We start from the raw sequence: 15,878 nt of genomic DNA, 5'->3' as shown, positions 1-15,878 counted from the left end.
GAGTCACAGTATGAACCTCCATTCACATTCTCTTTTATAAATAGTGAGAGCACCCTGAAAATGAGCTGGGGGAAGTGTGACTTTTAAGTCACACAGACGGCCAGGAGGATCCCAAATAACTTGTACAGTTCTTATTTTCACAACAGCTAGAACTTGCATTCAGTTTTGCTAGTCCAGAGGACTGAATGGTTGTTTACTGGATAGTGTACAAATCACTTCAGAAGTATCTCAGTTAATTTCATCATTTGAAATCAGTAAGCACAAGGTGCTGGCAAGTCAATAAGAAAAAAAAAATCTCTCGTTTTTCAAAAAGACATGAAAAAAGCCCAACTCATTTCATGGTGTAGAAGCCTCGGTGCCCTTTCCTATGCAAGAACCAACACATGTAGAGCTGGAGTCAACTGAACACTGTGGGTTTCTATGGGTGCCACGTTGGAGCACTGCTGCTTCAGAGCAGTGAACTGAGACCTCCTTTCTAACAGCCGCTCAGATATAAGAAACTCACATTTCCTTTCTCCTAACACATTCGCTGGTGCTCTCATAACATCTCCAGTATGAAATGAGATCTTTTATTTGCTTAATATTTGGAAATTCAGTTTGGGATGGGAAAATAAGCGTATGCACGTTCTGATGGGATTATTTCCACTGATGCCCAACAGGTATAAATTGTTACTAAACCAGTGGTCATCACGAGATTAACCTGCATGTATCAGTGTCATAGTTTTCACATGCAGTTTCATATGCTTTTACTTTGCACCTCCACTTTCTTCTGCACTGTCTTTGTGTGCACACAGTTCCTTCCCTGGTGAATAAAAACCTGTTCTCTCAAACAGCAACCCACTGATGGGAGCATAGCTCTGCATGGATAAATGCTGCATACAAGCTTAGGGAATGGAAAGCATTTCTTGGCATTAGGAAAACCAGTTACATTTTGATCTCCAGTAAATTCATTTTTAGAAGCACAAGTATGAGGGATGGCATTACACTGCTATTTTAAGAATCCATTAGCAACAGTAATTTTTTTTTTTTTTTCTTTTTGACAGAAACCTACCAGATTAAAAATAATTGAAAAACAGAGTGGAAGAAACACAGCTGGTCATTTTCTAGTGAGATCCACCAGCCTATTGATGCAATTGTTTAGGCCACTTCATATTAAAAAAAAATATCCTTTCTCCATTCTAAGAATATCAGCTTATTGTTTGTTACTCAAATAGTCTCTAAACTGATAGTCCCCACCTTTTTTCCCCCACTTATTTCTTCCCCAAAATAACAATTTTAAAAAGGGATGTATTTTGACCTCTCCAATTTGAAGACGGTATTAAGCACTGGTATTACAAAAAGGAATAGAAAAGAGAAATATGGTGAACTCCACAATTCAATGTAGTGGATTTTTCAAGAGAATATGCTCTGGTGTATAACCTGAAGAAGGTCCATTGCTGGTTTTGTGGTTATTTTACTACAGAATACCATGGATATTTGTGGGCAAATCAGACGCAAATTAGGAAGTAATGCCACAAAACACAATGATCTCCATTTACACCTACTTGGAATCCATATGGATATGAGAAATTTGTAAACGAGGATCCATTTTCATCTTACATATCTGACAGACATTATTTGAGAAACTAACTAAAACTCTTAACAAAATACATCGACATGAAAATACAAATGGCACTTTGTGTTTGCTTCTGTGCTGCATTATTGTTCTCAGAGTTTAATTTTATTTTCATCTTATTGTTGATAAAATCCCATAAGTTATTGCTGTGTAAAAGTATAGGAACATCCCATCAGTTCTAATAACAGGCACTTTCAGTTTCTGTTTCATCTTTTAAAATGGATTTTAGACTACCGTGCTGGAGTATATGAGCATTCTAAATGTCACAACTGCCCGCTACCATTGGATTGTTGGCATACTGCTGTACCTCGAAGACTGAACACCCCTGGAATCAGCAAAGAACAGCTGCCTATTTCAGCTCTGCAACCTTTTGTTCAAGACGCAGTGTAGTCAGGGAAATACAAGCACAAATAAAATCAAATAAAATCAGAGAGCTTGCTGTCACTGTATCTGCAGTAAATTGCCAGAAGGAAAACAACACAAAACTTTTTCATATGGTTTTCATTCTCATTAAGTGTTTTGTTTTTTTTCATTTACTCAGTCAAAGGCATTCTGAATGTTGACTTATTTGATACTGAAGGACTCAATATGACTTCACTATATCACACGCTATCTGCAAAACAGCAAAAAAGTGGCGACTCCATTTTGCAGAGAAAATGTTTCTGCCAAAACAGAATAATTTGCTTCTCAGCATTTTCTGTGTAAGCTTTGCAAGGCATTATCTAACAATTTTTTCTTTATGAAAGCGGAAGGATTTTTAAAAATGTACTTCATTTAACCTATTTACACCCCATGAAAAACCGTGAGTTTGAAAATACTTTTCCACTATCACATATATTACAGAATATTTAAACTGTTACAAGTATAGTAAAATACTTTCAATGCATTTCAATTTCTAAAGATGCAGTATCCTTATAGCTACTTGTTTTTTCTACTAAAACCTGCTTTGCTGCTGCAGTTGATCAGAAATCAAGCATTTTTAAGGTACCAATGGGTATGACTTTGTAAGCATATTACACAGCAACTGGAATGCTATCGTGACACTGTGAAAATATAACAATCATCTTTAAATCTGTGTGCTTCTCCAATTATAAATCACAGGCAAAAGCATGATACAGTAATATGAGCTGGTTTCTTAAGAAGGTAGCACTTTCTTTTATTTCCAATTTATTTTAAATTCTTCATCTTCTGCTTTGTTTTCACAATCGTGTTTGTTTTTATCTGCTGATGGGAGGAGGGATGTGAAAATGCTGGCATTTATATGCATGGGTGTTTGGGTGAGCATGTAGCAGGGCAAATTACTTTAGACGCATTTGCTGCGGAAAATGTGGTTCCTCACATGACCTTTCCAAACCAATGTTCATACTAAAAAATAAGCAGGGTATTAACAGTGAATCTTACTCTGATTTGAGGTATCCAACTTCAATAAAGGAGAAAGAGATTTTTTCCATTAAACATCTTTTATTATCAGAAGATAAATTTATAAATGGTAACTAGAATACATTCTCAGTGTAGCTAATGGAAAACGAGATTTATGATCACTGCTATTCCATTATTAAAGGGGAGAAAGGTTGTCCAACTATTTGTCCATGCTCTGCACTGTAAGTTTATCCCAAGCATCAACATCACTGATGTCATTTTTAACACTGTTAATTTTGTTATACATTACTCCAGCAAATAATCATATATACAAATCAGTCTAAATCTATTTCATTAATTGAAAGCACGATAGAGAATAAGGAATACTGCATCTTCACCCCCAGTAAAAACTGCCGTTGCAATGAGCCAATGTTACAGTGCTGAATAAAACAGACGCTCAAAAAATAATGGCAATTTAAAATTTAAAAAGTTCTGTATCAAACTTGTTTACTCATTATGTTTTCATGTAATGCTGGCTACTGAGATTTGCTGACAAATCCATTGAATCTTTTTGGAAACACCTGAAATCTGACACTTCATGGCAGAGATCGCCACGTAAGCCATAATGCTCAGTCGGTACTACCCATCCTTTATTCATATTGAAAAGCATAAATCTGTCTGTCTGAAAGGATAGGGACGCTGTATTTTTGTATTTCTCAACTGCTCAGTTAATTAAGACGGACTTACTGTGCTGTGCCAAGACAAGATCTGGTATTTCTGCATGCCACAGGTGAAGTCAGCCTTCACCACGGTTATGCAATGCCGTGCGTGCAATGCACTGCGGTGAGTTATTGTGATTTTTGAGGAAACCACGCTGGAGCAGCTGCCCTTTGTCTCTGCACAAGCACAGGAACTTGGTGGAACACAGGTGGAAGAGCGCCCTGAGAACCTGGGGGATATCCACTCCATGTCCCAACACGCTCCTTCCACAAAGTAACCTCTCTTAAAATACTCCCAAAGAGGAAAACAAAAAATATTCTCACAGAATGGAGACAAGGGGTTCGCAAAGAGTGATTTCTGCCCTGGGGAATGAGCTTCCTATGGGATCTCTGTGCAGTCAGCACAGGACAATTCAAAGCTGCACACCAAAATTTAAAGCCTCTCAATTGCTCTTGGAGATTTTTAATTCCAATTCACTACACAGAAGCCTGAAGAAGACATTAGTACCTCTGAGTTATATTCAGCCCCTGTGAACAGCATCAGAGAAGATCTCTTATTGTTTCTCTTGAATGCTAACAGAATGTCCTTACGTGTTGCTGGTCAAATAAATTTCATTTTCTATGGGGGAGAAATAAAATCACAGATTCTGCTGCTATTTAGAAAATTAGTTGGTAAAACATTCTTGGAAAAGCAAAATAATTTTATAAATTGACTTTTACCTGACCTGATTTCTTCCCCAAAACACTGATGTTGTCTGATCTGTTTAAAGGGAATGACCTTAAAGTACATAAAAGATAGACCTCAGATGCAATCCATGAACCACCTCAGGTACTGCACTGACTACCATTTTTGAAAATGAAAGAAGTAATGCTGTTGGCAAAAACCCAGTTCTGTTGCTCCACAATGGCTTATGGGCTATCAAGAAGCTCTCATCTGTTTCAGCCGTTTTAAACTGCATCAACACTAAGTGCTGCTTAATGCCCAGTTCTGAGTTGGATGCTTAAATGCTACAAAATTTCACAGAAGTTGATCACCAGTGCAGACGGTGGGAATGGGAGAGACATTTTTTCCACTATCACAGAATCAGAGAATCCTTACAGTTGGAAGGGTCCTCTGAAGGCCATCCAGTCCAACTCCCCTACAATGAACAGGGACACCACAGTAATATCAGGTTGTCCAGGGCCTTATGTAGCCTTGCCTTGAAAATCTCTAGGACGGGGCATGAACCTATGGCTGCTAATAATTTGTCTGCAGTTTCTATATTGACCACTCACCAGAGGGGATACTGAATAGTAACAGTACTGAAGTTCTTCCTTTGGGGGACTGACAGATTATCCGGTATCGGGGAACATGAACAATGTATTTAAAGATAATCAAACTCTGGAGCGCCTAAGTGCTGTTATGATGTATTATCCCAGTCTTATTAATCCTCAATTAACTGCAATTACTTTCAGTGTGTGCAAGGGTTCTCTGTTCTGCTTCTTCTTAAAAGATTATCTTGACTTCAGAACCTGTTCCCAACATTACAGCTAGTACTTCGGGAATCAGAACTGAATTCAGACTGATCTAACCTTTAAAAATGAACAAGTGGCACCACAAGTTTAATCTGTGCAATTTCTGGAAACAAATATTTGTAATTAAGTGCATTGCTGCAAAAGACCTTTATGTATACATCTTTTATCTCTAAGCTATAAAAATCTCAACACTTAAAAAATCTTGCCAAGCCTTCTCTTTGTCCCATTTAGCTGAATAGGCAGATCCTTGTGAAGAAGGAAAACAGAAAAACACTATTCTGTTTTCACGAACAACTGATGACTAGGAGTTTCTCTCTCTCCCCTACATAATTTAATTAATACAAATTGATTCACAATTACAGAGCTGTATGGGAATGATCAAGAATTTCCTTTTATTTAATCTGAAAAGGCTTGGATTGAAAATCCCAGCAGAGGCAGCCACTGATACCCATATAAAGGAGCATTTGTATCATAATAGACAGCTGGCAATGTCTTGTTATTCTCTAACTCCCAGGGAGAAACCTAATGTCTTGCAGAGCACCACTGTACAACTGTTTCTTCTTCCTACTTACAGTTCATCCACTGACTCCTCAACACTCAGCTCTTTCCTTTGTATGTTTTGCTTTCCTGACACAAGTAAGCATTATGTTTAAGGAAATGAAAGTACTTAATTGTGGTAACTAACAGGTCAGTGAAACCATCAGGAAGATTAACTTAAATTATCTTACGTGCAATTTCTGCATACCTCCCTTCTGTTGATGTGGAGTAAATTATTGTCTTGAGAGCCATTTTACTCATTATTGCTTTTTCTCTGCAAAGAGACGCAGCTGTTTCTTCTCTATTTTGCATTGTTGGTACATTCAATTCCATTTCATGGATGGCTACACCACTAACCTTGGTACTAGAAAGTATAATTTCTGACTGTTTCCTCATATTCAAACACTGTCATGGGGAAGAGGATACCTGCATGAAAGAAAACTGCACTTTGAGAATGGGGTAGTAGTTTTTAGATTGGCTTTTTCTATATTAATCAGAAAATGGTTCTAAATAAGTCGATGGTAAAATACAGATACTTGATGCTGTACTTGTAACAGAAATGCTGCTGCCCCTTTTTTGTTTTACAGACTTCAACAACAACAAAAGAAAAGAAAGGAAAGGAAAGGATAAAAGAAAAGGGTTAAATGGCTGGTGTCTTCTAGGGCATAATGACAACTTGTGATACAACATTAAAATGCCACCATTGTTATTGCGAAAGTCAGCTCCAGCAACCCTTCAGCTCTGATGGTGGAACCTCTCCAGCAGGATCTTCTCGCCTACTCCTATGCAGCTCATCAGCTCCTATGTAGTACTGCTCAGGCTGATGCTGACACTGGCCAGGTAGTATTCAAAACAAGGGGAAAAGAAGGGATAACAAAGGTCTACCGTTCTTGCTCTCATCATCATCATCATCGGTTTGTGGCATCTAATCCTCCAATCAGCAGCGATTTTTCAGGAACAAAATGTCCAACAGCTGAAAAAACATACAAGCTATAAACACTTTTTTTCTCAAAGGATGCAGCATGTAAAATAATGCCCATTCCTGTAGCATTTTGACTGCTATTTCCCTGGCGACTGTGATGACACCTTTGGGGTAACCATGCTGAGGGGCAGATGGGGTTAGCTTCAGATGGCGAGGAGAAGAGTGGCACTTCTTTTCCTGCTATTTTATTTTTGTTATTATTTTTTCTTACAGACAGCAGAGACAGCCCTGCCTGCTAACACTGTAGAAGGGGATTCAGCCCTGCTGAATTCACTCCGGGTAGTTAAGAGACCCAGCTCTTAAGCTCGGCTGGAATAGGTAGCGTTTTTCAAACCAGCATGTGCCTGCGGCGGTGGAGCGCCAAGTGATCTGAGCGGGAAAAGCTGCGGTCACAGTCTGCACACTTGAATGGCTTCACTCCTGTGTGCTTGCGGTAATGCCTCGTCAGTTCGTCGGAGCGAGCAAACTTCCAGGTGCAGCCTTCCCAGGTACATTTGTAGGGTTTTTCTCCTGGGAGAGACAAAAGAAAGAGAGAGGGGGGTGGGAAACAGGTGGTGACTTTTCCCTCATTACTCTTAATCCTCACAACCTCCTCTGTAGGCTTCCCATGAACACCCACTGCCTAGGGGTTTCTTTAGGCCAAATTACACAACTACTATGTACCGAATCTGCTGAATATAAGGAAAGGGCCTTGTGATTTATCATTCCTGTGGCATTCACATCACTAAGAAAATCAACAGGATTAAGGCACCAATATAGATCCTACCTTGCAGGAGTGATGCGGGGATTAGCGTAAGGACAAAGGGCTGTATAATTATTCTCATGATTACTGTACAACTTAGCTAGCCTCATCCCATCAGGCTACACCTTCTCCCAAAACAGACAGCCTGCCCTGTTTTTCAGCAAGTTATCAAAGGCTTCCAACTATTTTTAGGAAATTTATGAAGGTTTCTAATTATTTGGATAAAACAACACTGCAGGCCATTTCTTAGCAAGCTGATAAAAATGACTGATCATTTCCCAAGGAAACATAAAAATTCAATCAGCAAAGTGTTCTCTTTATTTACTGCTCTCACTCACTTTCAGTAAAATTAATTCCATGTGCAAGATGTTACCAGGAATGGCGTATCATTTTTAAATGTACTCCGCCGCAGGACTCGCACAAAGTTGTTGATAAAATCCCATTTACTTCAATGACATTAGACTTGGGCTAAGAACAGATTTTTGGAAAATCCCACCCTCTGCTTTTTATTTGAAGTTAAGCATCATGTTCTGTCTCAGCTTCTGTGTTGCACAATGCCACAGCAGGAGATTAATATGGCTGATCCAGACCTTGTGTTTTGATGAAGAAACTGTTATAAAATTCCATTTTTGTCATCTTTGAAGGCCTTTCTTGTTTGGGATTTTTATCACTGCTCATTAATGCCTACAAGTTAAACACTCTTGGGAATTACCTTCGTCCCACAGATGAGCATGCTTCAAAAATGAGGAGGAGAAACTGTGTGAGGTCCACATGTGTGTTCCCTTGGTGTGTCAAAAGTGATTTCTTACCTCCCCTTCCTACACCAGTTAACCACAAGCAGGACAACATGAGAGCATCTCTGCAACAACTGTTTCCTTCGTCAGTTATTTATTATCGTTTATGAATCATAAGCAGCTTGCAAGATGCTATTTCAATTTTACAAACCAGTGATGCAACACTTGCTGTGTCGTAGACAGCACCGCCCTCCAAGTGTTTCTGAAAGTCAATAAATGTTTTGCTGAGAGCCCAAAGTTTCAAAATCACTGCGAAGTTCAAACAGGTCTGAGAAGCGCAGCTGAAATGGATGTTGCTGCCTTTGTCAGGAAATCAGATGCTGTACAGGCCTTGGCCACCCGTACGGTTGTCAGCAGCACTTGAACTCACTGGGGTGGTACCTTCTGGGCTCCATCTGGGCTGCACTGCAGTTTTGGTATTGAATAGGGTAAGAAACTGTTGCTGTGAGGAGAAACCAGTGATCCAGGCTCCAAGGTGACAGAATCACAGAATATGCGGGGCTGGAAGAATCAAGTCCAATTTCTGGTTCCACACAGGACGACCTAAAACCCAAACCCTGTGACTGAGAGCGCTATCCAAACACTCTTTGGTCTCTTGTAGCTCAGTGCCATGACCACAGGCCCTGGGGAGCCTGTTCAGTCTTGACCACCTGCTGGTGAAGAACCTTTTCTTGACACCCACCCTGGCCCTCCTTGCCGCAGCTCTATGCCATTCTGTAGGCTGCCATGAGGCCTACCCTCAGCTCCTCTGCTCTGGGCTGAACAAATCAATGGACTTCAGCTGCTTCTCATGCATCTTCCCCTCCAGACCCTTCACCATCTTCATTGCCCCCGTTGGACACTTTCTAATAGTTTTATGTCCTTCTTACACTGTGGCACCCAGCCCTGCCCCCAGTGCTGGAGATGCACAGCACAGAGCAGTGTGGGACAGCCCCTCCTCTCACCAAATGGCAGCACTGGGCCTGCTGCACCCCAGGATACGGTCGGCCCTTTGGGATGCCAGGACACACTGCTGGCTCACATTCAGCTTGTTGTCAACCCAAACTCCCAGACCTCTTTACGTAGGCCTGCCTTTCACTCTCTAATCCCCTAGTATCTAAGTATACCCAATGCTGGCTGGATTTGCAAAACCCACAGTGCTGTCAGAGTGCTCTGCCAGCATTCATGTCACCGACCTGACTTTAAGGGTCTCAACAGAGCACAGAGTGCAGAAAAACATTCACTGTCCTCCTGTGAGTAGGACAGGCAGGAGCTGCATGGCGGACAGCATATCATGCACTCTTGCCAGTGACAAAGTGCTATAAAATGTGCCCTAATCTGCCACGGAACTATCTTGTGTATGTGTCCTTGCCGCAAACAGTTGGTGTGAAGCACTGTGCAATATAAGTCTTCCTGTGTGACCTGGCAGGTCTACCCAAATAGCCTTGTCACACCACATGAACAATTTATAAGTGAAGTGCTTGCTGCTTCCAGCTTTACTGTAAACATTCTTCTCTTGAAACTGTGATCTTGTCCCCCATTGGCTTCTTTGATAACAGAAGCCTCCTGAACAAAGCAGAGAGGTACTTCCCATGCTCTGGATCCTCACTGAAAAAGATCTGAAAACCTGTGTCTCTGCTGATCCCAAGATCCTTCACTGCAATAGCCACTTTGGTACAAAAAGTTCCAAATTGTCTTCTGTGGTAGAAAAGCAGTGGGAAAACCTGATGCAGGAAGGGATGGAAGATGACAGAAAAATGCCAGAACTAGTTTGTTTGTCCTTTAAAAGGGTATCACTGCGGATAGGAAATGGAAGCCAGCCAATAGGAAGATGTGAGCATGGGTCACCCAGCTGAAGTTCCCAGGTGTTGCTTTGAGCCCTTCTCCTCAATGAGTCCGGCGTACCCAGCCCCTACAGAGCTATGTGCAAGGGACAGGACTAACTGCATTCCTCTCACGCTATTTACACCACTGACGGAAAATATCTTTTACAAGTTCAACCCAAGGAGACCTTTCATTATTTTCAATTAAACACAGACGTATAGCGTAAGGAAGAAAAAAACAAGACAATGCAGTGTTACTCTAAAGACATTCAGTAATATGCACCTTAAAAAAGCCACTGTCAAAGAAACTTTGAAATTCAGATGCAGTTTTCCCTAAAGATTAATGACAACATTTTACACAAACCTAGTTTTAGGGGAAAAATTACAATTTTCTATAAAACTCCTACATTATCTCTGGATGGTTATGCGCTAGAAAAATAAGTTCTTATTCATAGGCAATACTGCATTAACTGTGAACCTTTTGCTTGGTAATGGCCATGTCAAAGTCAAACACTCGACCATTTCAACTCGGGCACTTCTGCCTCGTGTGAGCACTTTAGATGAAATATCTAAGACACTCGCAGGTTCAATGTACCTCTTGTTCTTGGGCTCCTTCAATAGCTCAGCAGATGCCAGAGCATGGGCCTCAGAGTTACTGCCATGCACCGAGGCACTCAAGTGCTCATTCAGCTCCTCTCTGAGAGCAAAGGCAGGCTCCTTGCCCTAAGTAGTGGAAACATGGGAATGGAGAAGACAAAATAGTAGACAAGTTCTGGGAAACAGCAGGAAACATAGCATGGAAAGAAACTAAGAACCTGCGGTAATTAGGGACAAAAAGAAAACTGGAAAAAGAAAAAACACCATTAGCTAATTTAATCTTCTGAATCTGTAAGGTTTTAGACTCGTAGAAGGAGCCTGTTTAAAAATAAAAGCCTGAAGCTGTGATCATTTTCATGGGAGCTAGCCTTCTACTTCCCCACCAGACTTTGCAAATTCTATTACTTGGACCTGAAATCTGAAAAAAAGATCCTGAAACATAGAGAAATCACATTCTGGTGGTACCCTACAGCTTTGCAAGAAATGGATGGTAAACAGTATATCCTGACAGTCATTTACACAAATAAAGTGAGACTGAGGAGCATGAGAAGATTCCTCTAGACTGTTTGCTGTAGAAAATGAGTATTTTCTATTGTCTGGAGGGGAAAAGTTAATTAGAAAGTTTTAAACATATGACTCAATGCCCTGGATGGAACTAGTCATTTTTTAATCTTCTAAAAACAAAATATCTGTTTCTAAGAGCCCTCCAAAACATTGCCTTTTCTAATCCAGATGCCACAATCCAAATTAGTTTAATTAGTACTACTATATTAATTTTCCTATGCTACCATGACGCCTCTCACTTAAGCACATAAGAACACAGTTACAATAGTTATTCACACAATCTCTCTAAACTCAGGCAAATAATGAATTAATAATGCTGAATAATGACCATTATTTAGTCAATCCTTCAAAAATTTTCTGCCCTCCCTACAGCATTCATGTACTCTTAACTTCTGGAAGATCATTCATCCATGGAAATAAATCTCCCCCAAACTTCTACTTTACCGTTCAGTGACATTCACACACTCCAAAGAAAAGATGCCATACGTTGATACCAGCAATTCATCACATCGTGTAACAGATGAAGGAACCACAACCTGCTCTGCACGAGCATTTCTCACATAGTACACTCCTCAACAATTTTCTTCTGCCCACCAACTAGCTGCAATCACAGTATTTGATGCTGATTCTTCAAAGAAAGGTGCAACAAAAGTCCTACGTAAAGAGTAATAAGGTGTGCTCCCAGCATGGAGACTGCTCAGGAACTCCATAGAACAGAGCTGGGCTTGCATTCTCTGAAAATGCACTGACTGAAATTGCAGATACTCTGTTGTACACCTGTAGTCTGTTTCGTTTGTGTATTATTTAAGCTTCATTTATTCATCTGTTTAGCAGGCTTTTGGCAATTATGCTATTGAGTAATGATGAGGTAACTGTCTACTGCCAGGACAGAAAACATCCCAGTGATCTAAAAGTGACCAATTTTTTTCTGACATGAACTCCTTTCTTTCTCTGTTATTACAGGTGATGTCATGACCCTTCCCAACTATGTCCCATCTATCTGCTTTTGCTCCATGTAACTCTCACCATGAATCTGAGTTCTTACTTCTCCTCTCTGTGGCCCCTTCTGCAATGGTAGTCATAATTTTGAAACAGATAACATTTTTACGTCAAGTAAGATTCACCAACAAAGTATACTCAGGGGAATGTTGAGGATTACAGGCTTAGCCATCTAGTCACATTTGTCTGCATTTAAGCTTTCATTATCCTGTGAAAGAGCCACGTGCTAAAATTCAATTTTTATTTAGAAGGAAAAAGTTTGCAAAACACTTGAAATGAAACTGTTTACAGTTTTGTGCAGTGTTTCCAAACAAGGAGCGTGGGAGCGTAAGGGAGATGCTGTCCCTCACTCCATTCACAAAGTACAACGGCTTAAGCCAAACTTGCATGGTTTAACGGGTGGCTCCTGCCCAGCTCTGCTACTCACAGCCACATCTTTATACATTCCTTATTCAGTTTCTGTTGTCATTAGTCTTGGAGGAGTATTTCCCACAAAAAGAAAAACCAACAAAACAAACCAAAACAGAACAGAATGAGGTCCTAAAGAGTTAGCCCACAACAAGTTGAAAGAGAACAAATAACACAGCAACCATGCCTCTGCCGATGTCTGATGATATTACATATTCTAGTTGAAGTCAACAGGTCTGCAATTTTGCAGGGTCAGGACATCTCAGAGTTATTCCTGGTTTGGTTTCTGCTGCGGAAGTAGTTTGCAACATACGTGGAGCACTATGCAAAATATATAGCATTTGGGATTTATGCCAACTGGGTTTCAGCTCTCATGTAAACACCAGAACCATTCTAAAACACAAACTGTGAGACTGCAAGAGTGAAAATCAGAAACTGAAAACCACGAATAATGGGTAATTAGAGTTTGCATTTCTACTAAAAGTAAGTGATTTCAGGCAGAAATCTTTTTACAGCAAAAACACCATCTTATAAAGAGCATCCTCAGGCACTCCTGGCAGGAAGAGGGCAGCTTAGCTTTTAGACACAAGGAAAAGGGAAAAATGACAACTCATGTTCTGTGTGACATTTTTATTAGTATAATTTTTTAATGAAAAAACATTTGAGCACTTATAAAGCACTTTCCAACTTCAGAGTGCCTTGCAAAGATATCTTTTTACAAAAGTATATTAATACTTTATAAAAGTCTGGCTTCATAATAGCACCGTGTAACAAACACTGTGTCTTCTGCAGGTAGGAAAACCAATGCAGTGAGCACAAGCCGCCTTCCCAAAGCTGCACAGAAAGTGAATAGCAGTGTATTAGGAACAACTTACTTTCTGTATGAAGACCATTAGATCTCAGTTCCACCCCTCTGAACGTTTGAAATATTTTGAACCATCTTGACTCAAAAGCCTAATTCGACTATTCTAATGTCTTTCAAAAGGTGATTTTGGATCTCTGTTTCCAAATTATCCTTTTGGTGAATACAATGAATTTGAATTTTGTTTCAGCATTGTTGAAATATGCAAATTAAAGATCTTTCTGGGAAGAGATTAAAGTTTCGTATCAGTTTAGCAAGTCTGGGAAAATAATTTCGACGAGCAGAACAGGATGTACAGTGCTAATTGTGACGTGTCTTGAAATTCAGGTTTTTTACTCCTTGTTCTCAGGCAAAGCAAAGGGACATGGTTACTTCACATGAACAAAATGACTTCTTCAATTCAAAAGCACAGTGAAAATCTGCACTCTTAAACAACAGACAGAACTTCAACTGATTTCTGACAGTTTTAAAAGCAATTATGTTCAAGCTCTGATTCTGATAATTCAGATACAAGTTATTTTCCCACATCACAGCACACAGGTATCTTTCATTTCACTGTATTGTTGACTATGAGTGCTGTTTGTCACCCTGGCCCTCCTTGTCACTCCCTCTGCAAGACCAGTACTAGTTCAGGACCATAATCTATTTCCTTCTCTTGCATGTTGTTCCAACATTCCTTTAGGTTCAGCTTCAGTTTATTGCTATTCTATACAAATAAGAAAAACTCTTTGTTTTCAGACTCACAAGAACTAGATTCTCCATAACTCCACCTCTCCAAATTTATTTCATCAGTCTCAGCCCTGTTCTGTCACTGTACACTCAGAAGAGAAAAAGTTCACACATGCAGCTTTTCTTTCACATTTTCTCTCCTTAAAGTTCTGCAGAGGCTTTGTCCCTTGATTGAACATACCTAGCACTATGTGAGAAACAAACGAATTAACACTCTGTGACAAGGATTGGTCATGTACCTTACCAAAGACGTATCTGAAATAAAATGATAAACACAATGCTTATTACAACAGTAAAAATAACATTTTTGGAATTGTAAAAAGCCTCTTCCCACGTGCCTGAATTCAGGAGTCCGATCAAATCCCAACAACAGATGTCAAACAGCATTTATTAAATCTCCTGATCATTTTTTCCATATGTCAAGGTGATTTTTCACATGTATGTATGCACATACATGCACACTAAGGTATATGTACTTGCTTACATATATATGTATATCCACTTGGAGCAGAAGAGGGAATGGAAATTTCCTTCTGGTCTGCAGCCACATTATGGGACCATCAAAACTTCAGTTCCCTGGGAATGATGAGATTTTTCCTTTTATGGCAACATCCACTCACAAAGAAATTTGGGAAAGGTGATGCAACAGGCCTCTGCTTACATCAGCAGCCAACTGCACACAGGGTGACAGCACACCTGCACAGTGACTCTCTTTTTCTAGGGTGCTGCTGCTCTGGGGTTTAGTCTGGATTCCTCAAATAAAACATCATTTTTTATTTGTGGTCCGTAACTGCAAGGGAGATGGCAATTAAGTGACATTTCCTTTCCCATCTACAAGAACTATGCCTTTGATTCTGCTCCTGCCGCTCCTCCTGGATGCTCCAGGACTTGCTCCACCATGTTCAGCAAGAGCAATACTGATGTTTCATGGAATGAAAACTAAAACCAAAACAACAACAAACAAACAAACAAAGAAAAGTCCCATAGTAATAATAATAATAATAATATTTAAACAACAACCAAAGGCTCCAGGGGATAAGCTTTGCTTCATTCAGAGGGCAGGACCCTGGTGTGCCACTCTGTTCACAGAATCAAAGCATTAAAAAACCCTAAAAACTTTGCTTGCTAAAAAAAAGAATTGTGAATAGCAGTGAGATTTTCAAATGTAGAGATACCAATTTTATCACCATAAAATATAGAATAAACAAATACAATACGGAAGAAAAATATTAACCAACAAAATACACAAGATGAGGGAAGAGTCTGGGAGATCATTAGAGTTAATGTAAGCAAGATACCACAAAGCTTCATATTCTGAGTAGAGAAAATACTGAAATATAGAAAAGAATCACCTGTCCTACATATCTGATCTTTCTCTTCTCACAGGAAAGGAGAAGTTTTGTAGAATTTTCCCAATTTTCTGCTTACTCATTTGCAAAAAATAAAGATTGAAAACACTAGCGTTCAGGCTCTGCTTTCTTTTTTTCCTTCAAGGCATGGGAAAAAGCAAAGAAGAAAAAAAACAAGAAGAAAGGAAATTTGAGTAAAATATTAAAGCAAAGGCTTTTGTGAAACTTACTTGCAGTTACTCTCAAGGACTTTGTTTCTGACTGACAGGCTGCCCTGCAAAGGATGGGCATGAGCAATTCCACTC

The 15,878-nt window shown here is 39.8% G+C and overlaps 1 protein-coding gene across 6 annotated transcripts in view; it reads right to left on the bottom strand.

Annotated features, from left to right (window-relative positions):
* Positions 1 to 1,168: 1,168 nt before the first annotated feature.
* KLF12 (KLF transcription factor 12) overlaps positions 1,169 to 15,878 on the bottom strand; it is a 264,660-nt gene continuing 249,950 nt past the window's right edge. For all 6 annotated transcript variants that reach the window (XM_048933311.1, XM_048933316.1, XM_048933313.1 and 3 more), the window contains one exon: positions 1,169 to 7,237. In XM_048933311.1, coding sequence (XP_048789268.1) covers positions 7,056 to 7,237 — 182 coding nt within the window. In that variant the 3' untranslated portion in view covers positions 1,169 to 7,055. The remainder of the gene's footprint in view (positions 7,238 to 15,878) is intronic.

Source organism: Lagopus muta, chromosome 1 (assembly GCF_023343835.1).
Source record: "Lagopus muta isolate bLagMut1 chromosome 1, bLagMut1 primary, whole genome shotgun sequence".
Taxonomy (NCBI): Eukaryota; Metazoa; Chordata; class Aves; order Galliformes; family Phasianidae; genus Lagopus; species Lagopus muta.
This window is presented reverse-complemented; position numbering and strand designations above follow the sequence as displayed.